This window comes from Ambystoma mexicanum, chromosome 4p (genome assembly GCF_040938575.1).
Source record: "Ambystoma mexicanum isolate Mex_15411 chromosome 4p, UKY_AmexF1_1, whole genome shotgun sequence".
Taxonomy (NCBI): domain Eukaryota; kingdom Metazoa; phylum Chordata; class Amphibia; order Caudata; family Ambystomatidae; genus Ambystoma; species Ambystoma mexicanum.
In genome coordinates this window covers 1,177,135,999-1,177,157,822 of record NC_090927.1, presented here as the reverse complement: position 1 = coordinate 1,177,157,822, position 21,824 = coordinate 1,177,135,999, and the positions used below count along the sequence as shown (strand labels likewise).

Genomic DNA, 21,824 nt, shown 5'->3' with positions numbered 1-21,824 from the left:
TTGAACTTGTCCTCTGAGGAATTTGTTCAAATTTAAGTCCAAGATGGGTCTCAATCCTTCTTGGAAATGAGAAAATAAGGGGAGAACCAGCCCCGGTTCCTCTCGGTACAGGACTAAAATCTCCTGCACAAGGAGTGGGTCTGGAATTTTGACAGAATTGGTTCCTGGTGGATGATCCGGAGGTCGTTGTCGAAAAGGAAGGCAGTAACCATGGGTCACTAACTCTAGCGCCCAGGCATCGGGCATAATGCCCCGCCAATTGTAAATACAGAGTGATCCTGCCTCCCACCGGGGTCTTGTGGTTCAAGACCTCAGAGTGGCTTTGCAGCAGCAGTAGCCGAGGAGGTAGTAGCCCTGCTGGAGCTGATCTAGCACCTTTCCCTCTTCCACCACAAGGGGGTTTTCTCCGTTGACCTGACTGGCCCATCCCTTCGCTATTCCAAAAGGAGAAGCAACGAAAAGGACGCCTCCTCCAGGAAGAGAACCCTGCGTTGGAGTGTTGCTGAGACTGCCTTATAGCAGCGCTGAGTGATTTAGCTGCCACTAGAGGTCTGCAGTTTCTCCAAGCTTTCATCCGCCTTGCTGCCAAACAGCCTCAAGCCGTCAAAGGGCATATGGAGTAATCCGGATTGCATGTCAGGTGCAAAGCTAGATTTCCTCAGCCATGCAAATCTGCGTAGGACCGTGCTAGATGCCATGGCCCTGCTTACACTGAGCAGTGTTCAATCCTGACTGGAGGTATTCCTCCTTTCCATCTCTTACTATTACCAGAAAACCATCCCGTTCCTCACCCTCTGGGATGCATTCAGCCGCTGATGTCATACAGTCCCGCAGGGTGTATGTAAACCTTGCCAGAGTGCAAGTTACATTCATAGATTTAAGAGCTATGCTGCCCGAAGAGAAGACTTTCTGGGCCCAAGCATCAACTTTGTCATCCCCACCAGGTGGTATTGAAGGTTAATCTGACGGTCTAGTGGAGGCTGCAGCTTGTACCACCAAGCTTTCTGGCGAGGGATGCTTTGACAGGTACTCAGGATCTGATGAGGATGGTCTGTACTTCCCCATCACCCTTTTTTGCAATGCTCTTTGGATAGGGAGGACAGGGTCGCTTTGCAGTCCTCATTAAGGATGTCAGTCACGTTGTCTTGGTCAAACATTGTGGAAGCGGTTTTCCATCCCATGAAGTCAATGCCTCTTCCCATTAGGTTTCTATACCACAGTCTGCATGATCTGCAGGGTCTGGCTTCTCAAACTCTAGTTCAGGGTAAGCATCCAGGCCACTGGCTGTCTGAAGGTAAGCTTAAAGATCAGCCATTTTAGGGTCCATCAACTCCTCAGGATCATCATTAGTTCCGAATCTAACCCCAGCTGAAGCAACATCCTCTTCAGAGGATTGCTCCTCGTAAATAGAGGACATAGACCTAAGAAATTCTTGCCTGGGTTGTGGATGGAAGGTCTTCTGTGGTGAAAAGGCTGGCAATGATCTAGACTTTGACAAAGGTGTCGATTTTGGCATTGGAATTAAAGAATGTCTTGACAAAGGCGCCAATGATAGATGCTAGCTTCAACGATTTCGAAGGAGGCTTTGATGTCGTCAAGGGAGGCTCGGCACCATCTCCCTCAAAGGCTGTGTCGAGTCAATATTCGGCTTAGACTTCGATGTGGACGCTATTTTGTCAGCAGTCACCCCCGATTTATGCACCAGTGTTTTCACTCTTTTCTCAGGAGGTGTCGGAGAGCTTTCCCTCGATGACACCTTCGACTTTGTCGGATCTCACGTACCTGGTCTTTGATCTCTCTCTGTCGCTCTTGGAGTGGGCAGGGGCATGATCTTCAAGCGGCTTTTTCAATGGGGTCTGGGCTACATTCTCGAAAATTCTTAGCATCGAAGCCCTCCTATTTTCAGGGGAATCGCGCTTGTAACGTAGGATACGACCCTTATGTCAGACGAAGAGGAAAAATAAGATCTATATAGTCTGATTTTTTTGGATGAAGAGGATTTCCTCAAGCACCTCTTAGACATCAATCTCCTCGACCAGAATCGAGACTTTCCGCTCGACCCTCCTAAATGTGTCTTTTTTGGAGACTTGGAAGTTTCTTCTCCCACCGCCAGCTTACCTTTCCGTTCTGGCTCTTAGACTGACAGGAACCACATTCGTCGACCTGATGGTCTGGGCCCAAACACCGAAAGCAGATACGATGGGGGTTGGTAATCGACATCTTTTTGCCACACTTAACTTTTTTTTAAACCTGTCTTGGGTGTGGATGAATTGATGAAGGACATTTCTTCGAAAAAAAACTATTTACTGCGAGCCGCAGTACCTCGAGGTTACTAAGGAAGCCGTAGATGCCATTCCTTGGCTTACAACACTGCACGTCTGGCTGTACCACTTCACTTAAGGGAGCTGCCGGTGATGCCACAGCACTACCGATGCCATCGCCCCAGCCTGAATTCCTATGAGAACGACTCTTGTCCATAAGAAGAGAGGAATACTACGTCCATTCCCCATGTTGAGAGCCCTGTGGAAACCAGTACAAGAGCCTTACAGCTTCTTTCATTAAGGGAGCTCAACACAATAAGGCACATGTTGCTGGGCACCTGTTTAGCATTGCGGACCCATGCAGAGCAGCGGCCACGTGCCACCATTTCCTTCCGCTTTCAGATAACCACCACGCAGATCTTTTCTTCCACTTTTCAAGTTACTTGGAACCAGAACAACAACGTATTGCGGTTTTAAGTATCTCCAGCGCCTCCATGCGCCAGGCAGACCAGGTGTCTTAGCGATCCCTCCGCCACATCGTCGGAGCAACGGGGGCTAGCACGCAGGTCCAGTCTCACGGTTTGAGACTGCTCCACAACCCCATTAGGGTACCATGCATACGCCCTGATGAAGGTGGCAGTTCAAGACCACCGAAACGCAGACAACATTAAGGGGAATCTGCTTCTAGATCTTGGACAGATGAAACGCTTTCCCGTTTTTGGGAACTAAGATTGTCTGGGAGCATAGTTTATTCTCTCAGAGTGTATTCCCCTAATACGCGTTGGCAGCCCCAATGGGGGTTCCCTTGTGAAGTTTATGGAGTCAATCTATTAAATTTACGGACTCCAGCATATGATCCCAGCATTGATTTGTTTTATTATTCATAAAAATTGTATTCAGCACTATATTTGTGAATATCAAACCAACCTGGAATTTAGAATACAGGGTTAATGTGTATAGAAATGGATTTGAAGTACATGCAAAGAAGTCTCTGGCGTATGAACTCAATACCCAGAGCTGTTAATGTTATTTGTTTCTTCACGAATTTTCATTTTTCATCCAACCCCCTTGTTGCGAGAAAAATTGGCTTAGATTTCATTTAGAAACACAGCCCCCTACTTTTATTTTAATTATTATTATTATTATTATTTTTCTCTCCGACTTGGCTAAACTCAGATGTTTGCTTGTTGATGTTTTACTTCACTCCCTTTTCCCTCCAGCACTGGGTTTCTGTTCACTTGCATTACTATCTTTTCCAATTCCAATTTTCACCACTATTTTCAAACAGGTTTGTGCAACGAGTTTGTATTATCTCTTATTGTACTTACATTTTTTGTTTGGCATATCAAAACTCACCTGTATATATTTCCCTTGTTTTATGTAACTCGAAATGTGTAAATATTAAATTAATAACTATTTACCAAAAATGTTATGGCTGATGTGGCATTTATTTAAATGAATCATGCATAAATATGTTGGCCGGGGCAAGATTTGTTACATTAGCCCCGGCCAAAAGGGTATCTTACCAATTTAACAAATATTTAAGGTAAAAGAGTACAATTTCTTTTACAGCGATTGTTGTTTTTTTGTGCTATGTAGTAGTCCAAGTGCCCAGCTGCTTCCCAAAAGGGCACCCCAACTCCTCTACAGTTTGGATTGATAAAGAGGACATTCGTCAAAAAAACTGCTGCGCCGTTTTGTGACACGAAGCAGAGCTTGGAAAAACAGAACTGAGCTAATGGGTGCAGTTCGAGCCCTTTATACTGCAGATGTCGACGGCAGCCCTCGAGGGACTAAGACTCTGCAGCTTCTAGCACAGCGCCCTCTGGTGAACAAAAGTTTCCTGAATCAGCAAGGCTGGGAGACAAGATATCTAAGATGAGGAATACGTCGGAGGACACAATCCATTCAAAATAGGACTTTCGCGGAAAAAAGCGCAGAAAATGTAGACTAGCTCATGGAGCAAAACTCAAGGACTCCTTTTGTTTTACTGAGGATTCCCAGCCCGACTAGGAATAATGAGCATGGGAATCCATGCCAGAACACATGCTGGAGAAATGGTGCAGCTACATCGGCAGTCCACATAGGAGGTCAAATATTGTAGCCCGCCATATTTTTTGACAGCCACATCAGTTATGTGAAGCAATAATAGTTTTTTGTAATACAGACAAGTGTTTTTCAGTGGCATAAAGCACATTTTCTCTGCACAGGAGTACCTTTGCTAGCTACTGTGGCAGATCTTGATGTCTTTAACTGGTAGAGTTATCTTTATAATTACATATACAATGTTTGTTTAGCCCATGTGTTTGGAAAAGATTGCTGTACAATGCACTACACGGAAAATAACTGAGTGGTTGGGAAGGTGAAATTCCTTTTCAAACTCTCTTCGGAGACGGTAGCTCACTACTTTGCGTGCTCACAAAGTGGTTTAACTTGTTCGCCAGTTGCAAAATCAAAAATAAAGTGCCCGAAAGTCAACTAGTGCCATAAAAGCTGCAACAAAGCATCAGCCATGATATTCTGGGGACTTCCATCCCATGCAGGTTGGCGAAGTTCACTATACAAGCCATACTACAGTTATAACTGAACATATAAAAACTCAAAACATTTTATAGGCCCATTGCTACAACTCGCTTTGTTATGTTCCATAAAAGGTATGTATATATTTTGGTATCCAACCTCTACCTATGATAGATATATTGAGATCAAGCAAAGCTGTAACTCACTTGCAAGCAAGACGATATCCACCGATAATGGAAGTAGGGTGAATCTTCTGCTTAACTAGTTCATCTGCATTTTTTAAAAGTTCTGCAGCAATAATCACCTATGGAACAAAATGGAAAGTAATGGTTGTGTGGCACATTAGAACTGCAGAAGTAGATTATGCAAAACCAATATTGTACGCAACGCCATATTTTATTCACTTATAAATATTCCGTTCACTGAAGTATTTGCAATGTAAAATATTAGCATTACTCAAAGCAGTTAAATCCAGTTTAATTTGTCCAAGTCCCTCCATGCAATAAAACACTTTGTTTCATCGTAAATTGGAAGACTTTGTTCGCTCTATCCCATGCGTATAGCTGCTCAAACCATAAAATAGGTATGGCAGTAAAATAATGGGAAGGATGATTCAGAATTCAATTTTAGCATTCATTCTACTACAAGCATTTTAATGTTTACTTTGTTACTGAACAGACCCAAAGTCAAAAATATAGTAAACACCTGAAGTGTGCCAATTCGAGTATATGCTGCATAGCACTGTACAAACAATGGATTCCAATCCACCAGGTCTCGGTAAAGCAGTTGGCCATTACCAGCACTAAAAACACAAGATTCCCCAAATTAAAATATTCTGCTAAAGGCATTGGTCAAAGGGTTTGATAATTCTTTGAAGTGCTTAGAAGTGTCCCATTGTGTTAGTTACACTGCTGCTGATCAGATGCTAGTGAACTGATTTCTCTGAAAAGCACAGAAGAATTTGAGACCGGTCCCTTTAAAGAACTACAGACTCTAAAACCCTGCAAGAATGCCAAGTGCTATAAAGTTTTCCATCGTTTTCCAGGAGAGAGGATGTGCAATGCTTTAGTATCTAGTCCCGCCAATAGAGCTGGCACGGTGAGCGATGCATGCACACTTTAAAATCCTTCTATAATGCAGCATTTTGTAAAGTCAAACTAGGGGAATGTGACATTTCGAAGTGGCAAGTGTGCAGCCGCAATTCATTTTGACATCATACCAGGTGTTAGGACTGATTTTCTATACTTCGGCCTTGTGGACCGATGTATGGAAAAGCAACCTAGAGTAGCGACCGGGACAACTCTGGGCGGTGTAGCCATACTAGTGTTGTACCAGCTCAAGGTAGGTTGACGAATGGTCTAGGCAAAGGCAAGAGGTGGTGAGCTTGTAAGGGGGTCCCCAATGAGCACACAGTGAAAAACAAGTCAAGGAACACAATTCGACAATCATTTCGAAAAAAGCCATTTATGGCCATATATCACTATGAAAAGTGACTACTAGCATGCAATATCACACAACACTAAATATATATGGGGGATACATTACTCACGGTATTAGTATTTCTGATGCTTGTATCTGCTTAGATACACATGCTTTGCATAGGCTGACATCTAGTGGAAGTTGCAGAGTATTGCACATTACTTTTTTTCAAAGTTTGAAAAGGGATCTGGAGTAGGTACTGTGGAAGGCCAAGATCGAGGTACCGTCCAAAAAGTATAGCAGCACAATATTCTACGCAGTGGGGAACGCCTGGGATTAATCAATAAAAAGCGCTGCATTACCTCCTACCCGTCCCCACTAACACTGACCTTCTGCAATGCAGTTTACTCCGGGCTGTCAATGCAAGCTTTAAGCGCTTGGCAGAAAGGAGGATGCCAAAAGATCCTAGACATGTTTGAGGGATCAGAGGTGATGTCCTTCAACCAATGTAAGGCAGACTTCGGGGTGGGTGAGGGAGAGAGATTTAGATATGCCCATCTAAAAAAGGTACTGGCTCCAGCATCCTCTTATGAAAAATTGAAAGGTGCAGCAACGCATGATTTCACTCCCTTTGAGAAGTATCCAACGGCAGACTCCAGGGATAGGAAACTAGTAGCGTCAATATATGTGCTTCTAAAAGAAAAAAAAATGGTGGGACCAGCCCAAAGGAGATTTATGGAGCCATGATAGAGGAGACCAATTGGGCAAAACTGTGGGCGAATATTCCCAAGCTTATGAGGACCCTCCAGATCTTGGAAATATGGGTAAAACTTGTCCTATAGTGGCATTCAACCCCAGTGACACGTCACAAAATGTATCCCAGGGAATCCAAATACTGTTGAACTAGCAGGACAGAAGCACAATGCCTGGGGACTCGTTCTGCCTGCAACAATACCACCAATGCAGGATAAGTGGCATTACATGAGCAGATTATGACCATTCTTCAATGCAAATTAAAAATGAGTGTGGGAGCCTTATTCCACTCAGGACTGTCTACAACCAAGCATCAGATCATTGCACCCTCACAGAGGAGAAGAATTTACATTTGCACATCAGTCTGGTACCACCCGCACTGGCAGTCTAGCAACGAAATGCTAGGCAATTCTCTGAACAAGAGGACTACCAACCGCAACCCAAGGCACATGTGCTGGTCTTTTGTTGGCCTCAGTGAGGCGAAGCTGAACCGCACTGAATACAAACCAACCAGCAAGGTGGTGGGAGGACTCCTGTCGAGTCATCACAAAGCCGCAGCCGAAGATCTCATGCCATGTGGCCAGGGGAAGGCAGCAGTTCCCTGATCCTAACCCTGGGGGTGGTAACATGATCACATGGAGTGGTAACATGAGGGAGGATCCATTGGGAGGAGATGGCTGTCAGGGGGTAACAGTGACTCATTTTGGGAAAGACGCAGTGTTCCTCTTCTTATAAGAGCCCTATAATTCCCGAATATCTAATGGCCTGCTGTCATTGCACAAGTCCCTCACAAACTATCCAAAGAATATACTATTAACAGTCAGTTAAAGAGGAGTAAGATTGTACCTTGGAAGTTTGACATCCTTATTCTGCATTAGGTGGAGGTCCCAACCCCAATGTTAAAACACAAACCTTTGACTGATAGTTTGTAATTCATAAAAGCAACAAAACTAAGTGTCCAAGGTCCAAAACCAATGTGGACTTCAGGGCCCATAATGCATGTGGTACAAGGAGGAAAGGCTCAGATATACTAAGGATCAATGAGTGCTAGTAACCATAATGTACGGTCTAGTTGTGGCAGAGCAAGACACCCGAGCTCGACATTTAAACTCAGAAAGGAGTTGCAGCTGAGGAGAGATGTGGGAGGAGTAGTAGAGGCAGTCCAGAGTGCTGGGATTGCTGCAGAAGGAAGAACACCAGCTGGTGCCGACGCAAGAGGTGAAGGTGCATGAGTGCGCGCAGCAGGAAGCGGCTTCGGGATGAGAAGCCCAGCCATGAGGGAGACCTTGCTACCAAACCCAGCGTGTTGTAATTTCGCTGTGCGAGGGGATCAACGGAGCTGTCAGAGCGACAAGGAACAGCTGGGCAGTCCACCAAAGGTATGCTGGAGCTGGCAAAAGAGCAGGCAGGACGCAGGCGGTTCGCCACAGCAACCGACAACGAAGTAGACGCTAAAGACCGATGAGTTAGCCTGAAGTTAAAAGGTGACCACGGGGTGCTCTGAACAGGACAGTTAATGAATACTACAATTAAAATAAAGAGGCAACAAGGGCGCAACTCCCCTTTTGTGGGACATCAACTGGGGGACGGGGGGGACTATAACCAGCATTGACAACAGCCAAGAGCCTGTAAAAGTGGCAGCCATTGTTCAGCCCTCATCAAAAGGGATACTGGTGTGGAGAATCCTGGAACAAACTTACCACCTATATCAATCGTAGTTTTAGGGGTTTTCTCCCTGGCAGGAGAATACACCAAGAAATGGACCATAATAATTAGTCCTGGCAGGCGAGTATGAGGAAAGAAGATTTGAAGAAGTGCGTTTGTGGCAAAAAGGTGTGGTGACAAGAACTGGTTAACCCTATTTTGGCAAACTGTTGCATCACTAAAGGTAGTTCCTATGCTAATCTGACACTTCACTTTTTTTTTCAAATTAGATGTTAAAAATTGCTTGGCATCCTGAGGAGAATAATTGTTTTGGTTTATGAACTTGTGTTTTGAGAGAAAGACATTTTGCTTTACCAAGAAGGATATTGTGGAAACAACTGCTTTGATTTGTTAACAAGTGTTTGTGAAAGACATTTACTTGTCAAGCGGCAGGACGCAGTGGATGGAAAGACCTTGTGTTACAATGAGCAGAACTTTATTGAATCTGAACTTTACTGCTAGCATGTGCCACACTCAGAGCCGTGAACACCAGCCTGCGTGGCGTTCGGATGGAATTGTGAATGTTAGCATGCCCACACCTGGACTGATCTCTAAACACTAGCCTGTGCCGCGACTAGATGGGAATGTGAGGGCCAACAAGTGCCACACTCCTCAAAACTGCGAGTGCTAGCATTGGTAAAGGTCAGGTAACCCACTAACCAATATAAGCTCAAACTCTGCATACTTATCTCACTCAACAAAACTCACACAACCATCTCTCGCACAAGCCGCACGCACTTCACAACACTGCAACACCACATAAGCCGGAACAGCACATGCGGACTGACTCCGATACCCGCACCAAAGCCCAGCACCCGGTGTATACTGAGTTGAAGCTGCCAACAGAACACCACTCCTCTCACTATCCTACTCCCTTCTTCAACCTACTAACCCATCTCACCTTTATCGTTTACAGATCCGCCAGAGCGTCTGGGGACCAATTACGTTGGTGACGGTGCGCGGTACAAATACCTTGAACATTTAACTAAGAGGATTCCTGAATTGATCCAGGGGAAGGGAGTCCAACCTTGGTCACAAGGAATACTTGCAAAAACCTATACGTTTGAACTGTTACATTGTTTTGTTGTATTGAGGACAGCCAAATACCCCCCTTCATAATTTTGTTGTATGCATTAGTGTGAGGGTCCGACTTTTTGGACACTAGGACATTGCCTCTAGTTTGCTAGGCAGGGACATCCTTCTTAGGATAGGGAAAGAGGGGCGTTTCTTTCACCCTCTCATTTAATAAAAATTGAGAAAATACCTTTGCGTCCATCTCACATTTCTGACCCCTCGCAGTGGGGAGGGAACTAACTTTTTAAAACTAGGTGAGGCACCTTTAGGAGGTCAAATCTGAGACTGAAACTTTCAAAAGTATGGTTTGCGAGCAAAAGCATCCCTAAAAGGGCTATCAAGTGCTAAAACAGTGTGCTAGCTAGTAAAACCAAAACCGTTCTATGACAACGATTTAAGTTTGCTGCCCAGGTGAACTAGTAACATTCTGTGGAAGTAAGACTGCTCAGACACATTTCTTACACCATGCCCTATGATAACAGGATAAATCCTGCAGCAATAAAAAACAAGTGCTACTGTAGTAGAATTAAAACCCAAGCGTCCACTAGCGTGTCCCGATAGCAAAGTCCCATGTGCTTTAGTGTAGAACCAATGAATATGTACTGGCCACTAAATAACTTTTCTCCCTGCCCACTGCTACTACAGAATACATGCTTCCATTGATATTTAACAGCAATAAAATGAATCAAGGAAACCAAACCTACCACAGACGTGGTGCCATCACCAACTTCGTTGTCCTGTAGATCAGCGAGCTCACAAAGAACCTTTGCAGCAGGGTGCTCAACTTCCAACAGCCTCAGAATTGTTGCACCATCATTAGTGATCGTCACATCCTGGAAAAACATTGAAAGTCATTTTTTGCACGTTTTGGGGCCTACGACAAGGCGCAAGGTAAATTTGCCTCAAATTAAGAAAGGCATTAGACGAGCATGCATAGCAAGTAATGGAACCTCTAGAAATGAGGAGGTTCTTATAACTGCCAAGGAAACATCAACACAAACTGGGTTGCCATGGTGTGTAAACCAACTGTCTGGTCCCAATTCACAATTGTGTGAAGGTATATCTGGTTAATGGGCACAATAGGCAGTGGTAGACTGTCCCTGTCGCCAATCGGATGGCCTCCATCTGTTTGAATGTTGTACGTTCCTTACTTAGGCAGCCCCTTGCCCAGCCCATTTCTGGATAAAGAGGATCTGGAGTTTCTCAAGGAAGTCTACCACAAACTCCAAGCACCTGAAGCCAAAGAACTTTTAGGAACCCGATTTAATAAATGCTGATACAACCATCACTGGCGAAGCCAATATCCTGATTTTAAGACCTAGGCCTTCAAAATAGACAGAAAAGACCTGGACCAGGTGATGACCTCCTCTGAACTAGTTAAACCAACCAGTTTGAAGCCCTGCTCTGCATACATCATTTATTGCGAGCTCCCAGTAATCACTGGATCTGTATTTAGCCTGCACCTGCCTGGAACTTGACAGTGAGCAAGGAACTCCTCACTGGAAACCTTGCTGGCATCCTCAGAATGTTCGGTAAGAATTGGTACAGTCACACTGGGTGAGACTACACAAGACTCATCTGCTTGGTATTAGGTAGCCCACCTTTTGGTATAGGTCTGTACTACACAAGTTGGTAGTGTGACTGAGCAGCTTGACCCACCTCAAGAGGGTTAAATGTGAATGTACAGATGAAATCATTCAAACCAACACTTGCACTCAAGCTTTCAATTATAAATAACGTTTCATCAGTTTTAGTAAAGCATTCTTTAAAAAAGGAAATTTTAACAGTTCAAGCAAAGGTCAAAATCAATAAAGCTGGTGACTACTCTTTGGATATGTGAATACATTTCTCCTACACTCTGAAGTGACTTCAATAACAAGGATATTATTGCATTATATTACACTGATATACTATTTAGATTCTGAGTTTCAGGAAAGGTTAAAAAGAAATTGAAATATTAGAACAGTTTCTTTTAATGAGGCTAACTGAATCCTCCAATGAAGTCTAGGTAAGTCTTTTCCAGCAGTAACAGTAGTTCAAAGAAAATCACTGAAGACACAAGCTGTTGGGCCTATGCAAAGGGAGTTGGAATCAACTCAGAAAGTTAAGCAAGTGTCGGCCTCAAATGAGACAACTAAAGGCGAGACGTTACACCCCTCAACCTCCCCAGCGGAAAGGCAGCCCCTGCAAGTGTACCCCTAATGGAGTTTGTCCCTTAATGCTCACACCAGAATAAATGCACCCCTGTAGGGAATTAATGGCAAGAGTCTTCACCTTGCAAAGATAACGAATCTGTACAGAAAATGAGGAAGGGGCAAAGGATTCTGCTCCTGAACGGCATTCTGTCCCTTACCGTTCCCAGCTCCTGCAGACTGATGCCAAGCGGGCCCCTTATATACTGTTCAACTTGGATACTAGCATGGCTCATCCAAAACTGTCCTTACCTTACAAGGGATGAAGCAGTCTTCCTTCTTGCATGACCGGGTTTCCATTTCAGACAAAACTATTTAGCATACTGCCGCCTATGCAGGAATACATTGTAGCTCCTGATTATAAACATTTATGTAAAACACCTTCCCGTCATACTTTCCATACTTCACTTAATATATTCATATTTTATCTGGTCCAGTAATTCCCATCAAAACCTTGTTTTTCATAGTACTCTGTCGTGCATTTAGTCTGCGTGGGTTTTTGATGGACAGGAAAGAGCTGCCGAGTTACCTCGTGTGCTCTGCCAGAGCTAGCCAGGTATCATGCAATGCATGTAGTCCATTTTTAGCCCAGGCTGCATTCCTTTTGGCACAAAGCTCTTTACAGTGCTCTGAGAAAAACCAACTACAATTTAACATTTTTACAAATGTATTCAGCTAAATAGTATTTAAATATAAAAGGTGCAAATAACTATTTTCATTTAGTGGCCACCCATGTTTGTGATGCGATATTTGGATGAAAAAAAAGGCTTTCAGTGCTATAGTACTTTGAGAAGTGTTGACTAATTGTAAAGTGCTTGGGGGTGCAGGAAGGCGCTAGCCTAAGGGCTAGCTCCTCCCCAACATTCCCCCTTTCATTACTTCTACAGTAACAAACTCGTCCCCATGACATATCTGCAACCCCAGAAATGTTAGTTCCCTTTACTGTATGGCAAGTGTTTTAGATTCCCCCATTGATACCCTTATCTTTGCAGTATTAGGGATTATATGAACACAACATCGGAGACCCAATTGGCACGTGCAGAAGAGAACCAAGAAGAATACGATCACAGGTACCAGTAGTTTTACTGCTGCCCCCCAGCCATGACGGACCCAATCAAAAGCAACCGATCACCAATCCATGTTCTGAACTCAAAGAACTCGTTTTGGCAGAAAAGGACAATTGAGAAATGGCGCCCCGACATGTATATAATACTAGTGCTGGCCTGCAGATTGAGGCAAAGTGTGGGCAACCTGCCAAAGTTGCCAACGGTACAATTGTGTCAAGGGGTGGTTTGCCTGTTATCTGCGCACAAAACACGATTACAATCAGTTAAAGGTGAATTTTAATTGGACAGTCTTGAAGAGCCCGACACATGTTTCGAGCTGAGGAGCTCATCATCAGAGGCTGGAAATTCATTATACAAAAATGTTAAAACACAATTGAACAGAAAGAATTGTAAATGAATCAACCACAGATCCAAGCGTGGGGCATATGTGCGGCAATCCCCACAGATTGATACTACGTAAATGATTTATAAATTAAAATCAACCATGTGCAAAGAAAAAATAAAAATTAGGGGTCTTTCGGCATCATTCTTTGATCACATAGAAATGGTAAAAGAATTTGTCTTTCACATTATCTAACAATGTGTTCTTATTAATTAATGTGTACTATAAACAATGTATAGGAGTGGCTATGGGTGCGAGCTATGCCCCTGCACTTGCTAATATCTTCATGCATTATTACGAACAACAGTTTGCACTTGTCAACAATCCCTTTGTACAACACATTCATATTTGGAAATGTTATATTGACGATGTAATTATGGTTTGGACAGGCACAGTGGATTGTTTGAAGGCATTTGTCTACCAATGTATGGGGAATTCAATTCAATCATGAATACAGTTGTACCAGCATTAATTTTTTAGACCTTACGATTAGCATAGTCAATAACAAGCTTGTGACAAAACCATTCCGCAAATTACCAGCAATGAATTCTGTGTTGCACGCCTCAAGTTGTTACAAGAAGTCTGTTATCCGTAACATACCGAAAGGGGATATCATCAGAGCCAGAAGAAATTGTTCGAATGATGTTGATTTTAAAGAAGAATGTCAATTTATATGTGGACAATTTCTGAGAAGAGGCTATAAGAGCATTGTGAAAAAAAAGCAGAAGCATCAGTCATGAATCTGAAGAGAATCGAGCTGTTTACCCCCAAAACTAAACAGCATGCACTTTCTAGTAACAAACTCCAATTCATTACGAGGTTCAACGCAGATAGTTCAGACCTGTACAATATTGTTAAAAAACATTGGCACTTACTCAAGCAAGATATCATACCTTGGCTGGACCCTCTGCCCAGCTTTATTTTTAGCAAAGCAGGAAATCTAAAAAACATGTTTCCCTCATTCATGGCTAACGAACAATCACCAAAGACCTGGCTTAGCCAGGCCAGCAGTCATGGCTTCCACAAGTGTGGAAGCTGTTTGGTATGCGATTATGCACTGGTAACCACTACAATTGATTGACAGTTTGGGTTCACACTGAATCAATTCCTTCATCAATTGCAATTAAAAATGTTGTGTTTATTTTATCTTGTGTGTGTGCGGTCAGCGCTATATTGGCAGTACCATCAGACCATGAAAGATAAGAATATGTGAACATTTAGCCACCATCTCGAATCAGGACTCTTAATATCCATTGGCAACACATTGGCAAAAAGAACAATTAGATGACAAGTCCAGTATTAGATTCGCGGGCATGGCAAAAGTCTCCTTGCCGCAACGTGGGGGTAACCTTATCCTGAAACTGAGACAACTAGAAGCAAGACTCATTTGCCATTACCGCACGGTCGCACACAGACTCAACACTGACCATGAATTATCTGTGTTCCTCTAACTGATGTTAAACACATGCATCACCTTCGACCGTGGATAAGTATCCAAGTTTATGTAAAATTCGGCTATGTATTGAAAAATAGCATATATGGCTGGCTCTCCTGCTTACTGTACTTGCCACAATAACCCCTTATTAAGCTCCATAGGATCTCCTTATGCACGTAATTTTCTGTAGACATGCGATTTAGCAGAGACTGGTTTCTGGACGGGGAACAAAGATTACCATTTGGGCAAAATATGGTGATTATCTAATGAACAGGCACCTATATGCATACCCCTTGCATGTAGCTGAATGAATAGAACTAGCCTCGTTTTTCTCTATTGAATTGCAAGAGTCACAAATTGTCTTACGATCAGAAGAATTGTACCTTCCTCGCAGTCCAACCACAAAAAAAATTGGCACTTTGAATTTTGGTTCACATATTTACAGTTTTAAATTCACTAAAATTGAGGGTCACAACAATCTATTTTTTGCCGCAATTGGCTTGGTCAAACCCCCCAATCATTATATAACTGGGCATTATACCATACGAGATACAATACAAGCCTGGCATGCGCCTCTGAATGTACACCCAAACATTGCGGCCTTAGTAATGCACAGAGCTTTCAGAACGGTCCAGCTCCGTCACACGTTTTATGTATGGCGCGCGGCGCTCCAGTCCACACAGGCAGAGACGCCGGCGAGTGCAGGTCTTTCGCGCAAGCCCCTTGACTTCATAATTAGCCTGAGGGGCTGCACATGTGACCATTTAGCTTTGCTCAACCTAATTGCGAGTCCCTAATTAGGTTTTCTTGTTCTCCGTTTTATCCACTTGTCTGTGTAATCGTACCATCTACTTGGACTAAAGGCATCTCAACTTCTTCACGCATCGAAGCATTCATATAGGTATATTTCCAACGTTAATGCTCTGCATGCATCTTTTAAGTGCGGGTTTCAATTAATACATGAATTAATTTGATGACTATATTGAGTTGGACTCGACTGCTGGTTTTTCCCCCCATAGTGGAGCTCACAGTAATTACTGTGCTTCAACTTGAATTAACATCTTGGTAAGCACTTCGATTAATTATATATTTTTCAATTGCAGTCTCAAGCATATAATACCACATGTACGCTTACTTAACAGCGCCTTTCTTTCAATTAAATCAGTCAGGTTGACTTATCTTACGGAATACAAGGTAATTAATTTTCCTATTAGTTGAATTTGGCGTGTCCATTAAGTTGGAGAGACAACTGATATGCTATATTTAAAAACTTTCTTGGCTTTTAATTAATTCCACTGTGGTTATTTTTGTCTCCTTTTTCCATATAATTTATGATCTTGGCAATCGTGGATTTATCACACAATATCCTTTTCACAATGTGAAGTTCGATGTTTTTGATTTTTTTCTTTGCACATGGTTGATTTTAATTTCTACTACGTAAATGACTTATCAATCTGTCGGGATTGTCGCACATATGCCCCACGCTTGGATCTGTGGTTGTTAATTCATTTACAATTCTTTATGTTCAATTGTGTTTTATTTGGATTTTTGGAATTTTTTGTATACTGATGTAATGAATTTCCAGCCTCTGATGACGAGCTCCTCAGCTCGAAACACGCGTCAGGCTGTTCAAGACTGTGCAATTAAAATTCATCTTTAACTGTGATTGTAATCTTGTTTTGTGCACAGATAACAGGCAAACCTCCCCTTGACACAATTCATGGTCTGAACTGGGGGGAGAGGGGGCGGAGAGAGACCTTTTCCACTAGGGCCAACCGGGTTCTGGACCTTCAATAATTGAAAAAAGATCAAATAGAAAAATCAGGCATGTGCCACTGCACACCACCCTGGCATGAATCCTTTTTCTTATTCCAAGCTTTGCCTGGTCTCAGGTACTCTTCGGACATCCGAGAGAAGCACCCAATATCTAACTCACTCATACGGATGGCGAGGGGAGGACAGAACACCACCTCAAATGGATGTTCAAACCTGGGGCTGATCAGTTCCCCAGGTAATGGTCCAGTTGCAATATGGGCAATGCAGTTTATGGAACCATGGTCTTGCTTTCTACAGGTGTGGTCACTATTTCTCCCCCTATACCACACGCCACTACTGCCCCGTGTGCATATGTCCCGTCCCCTGGTCAATTATTTATGACCCATCAACATATATGTCTCCTTCTGACAATATATGAGCCGTTCATCAGAGTGGGAAAATAAATAAAACTCCTGTATATAATCCGGAGTTGCTAAAACAGGGACCATGTAAATAGCTTAATTACTCAAAGTGTCTACTCATTTTGTCAGTCGAGTCCAATTTACTTAAGTACTCTGTCCTTCCGAGACTTTGTAACAGTGGCCTTGTGTAGACTGCATAGTCTAGGATCCATGCCCTACAATAATTACATAAGCCCAAAAAACTGCTACATTTCCTTCACAGTTTTGGGCCTAGGGGTGGCGCGTACTGCCTGGTAATATTTTTTCCTGTTTGCAAAAAAATGAGTTGTTCCAAGTATAGTCCCTCCTGTTGGCAGTATTGTAGCTTCTTTGCATCTGCTTTGTACCCCTTGTGAGCCAGCAATTGCAATAATCCAACAGAATCCCTCCTGCTCTGTAGTTTTTTCACTAAATACTAACCGATCATCCACATACTGGATGATTGTGCTACCAACCTGACTTCAATGTAATATGTACTGGGGTCATATCTCTCAGTAACCCAACATCATGTGGATTAACAGTCTATAATTAGGCTGGCACATCTCATGTCCTCAAAAAATAAAAAATGGGTCACCATTGCCATCAGAGACACTGTACCTTCCAATACTGCACCAGGATTTCACAGGGGATGCAGATTCCCAAAATAATCGCCCCATTTTGCTTACTGTCCTCAAATAAATCAGTAATTTCCTTTAATTGTACTGTCGGGTCTATACATAATATTGTGCGCCACTTGCACCCGTCCTGGTCTGTTCCAATCAGGACTACTATTGTCGGACACTACAAGTCCTTATAAATCTATTCACAATATTGTCCATGCGTCAGAAAATAAAATCTGTGGGCACTCGCCAACACTGTCGCAATTGGAGGAACTGCTTTTACTAATACCATAAAAATAAATATATCTAGGACCACAGCAACCCCATGGGCTACAGACTCCCTTGCTATTGCATTGATTACCATTGCTCAAGTCACACACATCCCTGGAGTGGAACACACTACCCTGTGGTCTGTGAATGATAGTTCTATTTTATTGATGAACAAGTTACTTCTTACCTGGTAACGTTCTTTCGATGGGATGTTCCTCCGACGTATTCCTTGTCTTTGATAATTCGTCTCCAGCTTGCTGGCCTCGGAAATTTTTTCTCTGTAGAGGGCGCTGCGCGTCGATGTCTGCCGAGTTGATGTCCCTCGACAGCCACCGTATTGGCGCAGACGTCACCATGCCCATAAATAGCCACACGCGACGTCCCTTGCTCAGTTCCGTTATGTAGCATAAAATAAGTCATGCCTGAATTGGTTATTGACCTTGAAGGAGCGTAAGATGCAACCACAAGGGAAGTATTACTGCGGGGATGGATGGGAGGGGCGATAAGGAATACGTCGGAGGAACATCCCATCGAAAGAACGTTACAAGGTAAGAAGTAACTTGTTCTTCGAAGGGATTGTGTCCTCCGACGTATTCCTCATCTTTGATAAGACTCCCATAGCAGTGGCATGTAATTGGAGGTGGGAGTAATGTCATGTATCCCTTTTAGGAATGAACCGACTGTAATACGGCTTTGCCAAATCTTGTCTGACTAGTGGAGGAATCCAGGTTGTAAAATCTTGTGAATTTATGTGCGGACGACCACGTGGCAGCCGCACATATGTCTCGGACCGGTACCCCTGTTTGGAGGGCCGAAGAGGCTGCGATACCCCTGGTTGAATGAGCCCTAAGATTTTGAGGGGGCTCTTTCCCTGCCAGTTTGTAACATTCCAGAATGGCCAAAATAATCCAACTGGAAATGGTCTGTTTTGTTATGGGTAGTCCCAACTTGGGACCTGAGGAGCCTACAAACAGTTGGTCTGCTTGCCTAATCCTAGCCAGTCTGCTGATGTAAAAGCTTAGAGCTCGCCTTGGGTCCAGCCTATGTAGCCTTTCTTCCTCTTTCCCCAGATGGGGAGGAGGATAGAACGAAGGTAAGGTAATTTTCTGAGTAATATGAAATTCAATAACCACCTTTGGGAAGAAATTAGGCTTCACCTGTAGGACAACTTTGTCCTTATGGAAAATTGTACTGGGGTTACAAGATAGAGCTTGTAATTCGCTCACTCTCCTAGCAGATGTTAGTGCTACTAATAGGACAGTTTTAAGAGTGAGAAATCTCAGCGAACAAGAGTGGAGTGGTTCGAAGGGAGTACCCATTAGGACATTTAAGACTAAATTTAAGTCCCATAAGGGAACTTGGAATGGTCTTGGAGGATAAACATTTAAGCCCTTGAGAAATTGTATTACTCCGGGTAGTTTGAAATACGATGGTTCCTCCGCAGTGCGCTTGAAGATTGAAAGCACTGCGAGTTAGCCTTTTACAGTGCCAACTTGAAAGCCCGAGGTTGCCAAGTAGAGTAGAAACGATAACACCGTTGGTGTACCACATGAAAAAGGGTCGATATTCTCTGCTCTACACAAGCTGCAAAATTTGTTCCAACGGCAGCGGTATAAAGACTTTGTTGCTGGTCTTCCCGCCGAAATCCACACCTCCATGACGTCATCGAGGAGGTCCCAATCCTTGTACCTCAACCTTTCAGAAGCCAAGCGTGAAGGTTGAGGGTTCTTATGTCTGGATGGAGAACCTGACCTCCCTTCTGCGAGAGAAGATTATCTTTGAGTGGGAGACGGATTGGAGGGCAGATGGACATATCCAGAAGGTCCGGGTACCACGTTCTCCTGGCCCAGTCCGGGGCAATTAGGATCATGGTTTTCCAGAATCTTCTCAACCTCCCGATCATTTGAGGAATAACAGGGACTGGTGGAAACGCGTAAAGGAGTGCAAACTCACAGTTCACTACGAACGCGTCCCTTAGAGCTCCTCTTGGGGGAAATTCCCTTGAACAGAACAGATCACACTTCCTGTTGGTGGTGAACAGATTCACCTGAGGGGTTCCCCAAAGGGCGAAGATCTCTTGAAGGTCTTCCTGAGCTAGCTCCCACTCGTGGGAGACTGCTCTGCCTGCTCATAGCGTCCGCAGTCAAATTCTTCTCTCTGGCTAGGTGGAATGCCGATGGAGATTCCTTCCTGAATTGCCCAAAACCAGAGCTGCATTGCCTCTCTGCACAGTGGCAGTGACCCTACGCCTCTTGTTGAGGTAGTGCATGGTCACCGTGTTGTCCGTCATTATTAGGACATTTCTCCCCTGTACTGATGGTAGGAAAGCTTTCAGCGCTAGTCTGATCGCGCTCAGCTCTAATAGGTTGATGTGTAGTCTGGACTCCGCTGGAGGCCAACGACCGCTGATGGTCAAGTCGTTGGCATGGGCTCTCCACCCCGTGAGTGAGGCGTCTGCGACTACAGTTATCTCCGGCCATGGTTGCCAAAACAGTTCTCCTTTCAAGGTGTTCTCTGGCTAGGCCCACCATTGAAGGTCGTGGGCTACCTTGTCCGGAATCCGGAGGAGATCTGTCATTCTTCCTGAGTACTGTGACCACTGGGTTCTTAGTGCCAACTGGAGAGATCGCATTCTCAGGTGAGCCTGTGGCACAAGGAAGATGCAGGATGCCATGAGGCCAGGCAATCTCAAAAGTCGAAGGCTGGGAGATGTTGGGCATTTTGAAACTTGTTGACCATCTGCAGAATACCTTGAGCCCTCACCTCCGGTGGCGAGGCTTTTCCCAGCGAAGTGTCCAGGACCGCTCCGATGAACTGGAGTCTCTGTGATGGCATCATCTGTAACTTCCTTAAATTGAGGGAGAAGCCCAGTTTGTGAAGGAAGTGGCAGACATAATCTAGCTGGATCTGAGCTTGTTCCGAAGATACAGCTCTGATCGGCCAATCGACCAGGTAGGGGTGGACGTGGATCCCTTCCCTCCTTAGACTTGCAGCCACTACCGACATTAGCTTGGTGAAGACCCTCGGGCGGAGGTCAGCCCAAATGGCAGATCTCGAATGAGAGCCTCCAATTGCGAACCTCGGGTATCTCCTGTGTTTGAGATGGATTGGCACATGGAAATAAGCATCCTGGAGGTCCAGAGATACCAGCCAGTCCTGGATCTGGAGGGCCTGAAGGAGAGAGAGTTACCATCTTGAACTTGTCCTTCCCTGAGGAACTTCGGGTCTCAGTCCTCCGTCCTTCGGTATGAGAAAGTAGGGGGTGGGGGTACCGGCCTTGTTCCTCTGCTACAGGTACCGGTTCTACGGCACCTTTCTCTAGCATGTCTACAATATCCTGCAAGAGGAGCAGATCTGGAACTTTTAGAGAGCTGTGCCCCGGTGGATGACTGAGGGATGTGTAGAAAGGGTAGGCAGTAACCCTGGGCAACTGTCTCCAATGACCAAGCCTCTGACGTAATAGCCTGCCATTCCGTCAGATGGTGAGTTAACCTGCCCCCTACAGGTGTTGTATGGAAAGACCTCAGAGTGGTTTGGGGGCGGCTGATGCAGATGCTGAGGGTAAAGAGGCACCTGCTGCTGCTGCGGCCTTGGTACTTTTGACCTTTCCACCTCGGGTGGATCTCCTTTGGCCTCTTTGAGCCGGCTGTCCTCTGCCTTTCCCGAATGTGGAATAATAGCGAAAGGACTTTCCTCCCCCAGAGGTTCCTGAGGGGCGAAAAGGAGTTTGGCGGATAGCAGCTCCTAAAGATTTTGCTGCTGCTTTAGATGTTTGCAACTTTTCCAGACTCATCAGCCTTTTTACCGAATAAAGAAGAGGCGTCAAAGGGCATATTCAAAAGTCTGGCCTGTACATCTGGAGCAAAGCCAGACTTTCATACCCACGCATGCCTGTGGATTGTCGTACTTGCCGTCATGGCCCTGCTGATACT

General features: G+C 44.3%; 1 protein-coding gene across 1 annotated transcript in view; it reads right to left on the bottom strand.

Moving 5' to 3' along the window:
* The window catches only part of TCP1 (t-complex 1), a 223,144-nt gene that overhangs the window by 108,361 nt on the left and 92,959 nt on the right, over positions 1–21,824 (bottom strand). Inside the window, exons 3-4 of the mRNA XM_069606819.1 lie at positions 10,436–10,564; positions 4,988–5,085 (exon numbers count right to left, since the gene is read on the bottom strand). Coding sequence (XP_069462920.1) covers positions 4,988–5,085; positions 10,436–10,564 — 227 coding nt within the window. The remainder of the gene's footprint in view (positions 1–4,987; positions 5,086–10,435; positions 10,565–21,824) is intronic.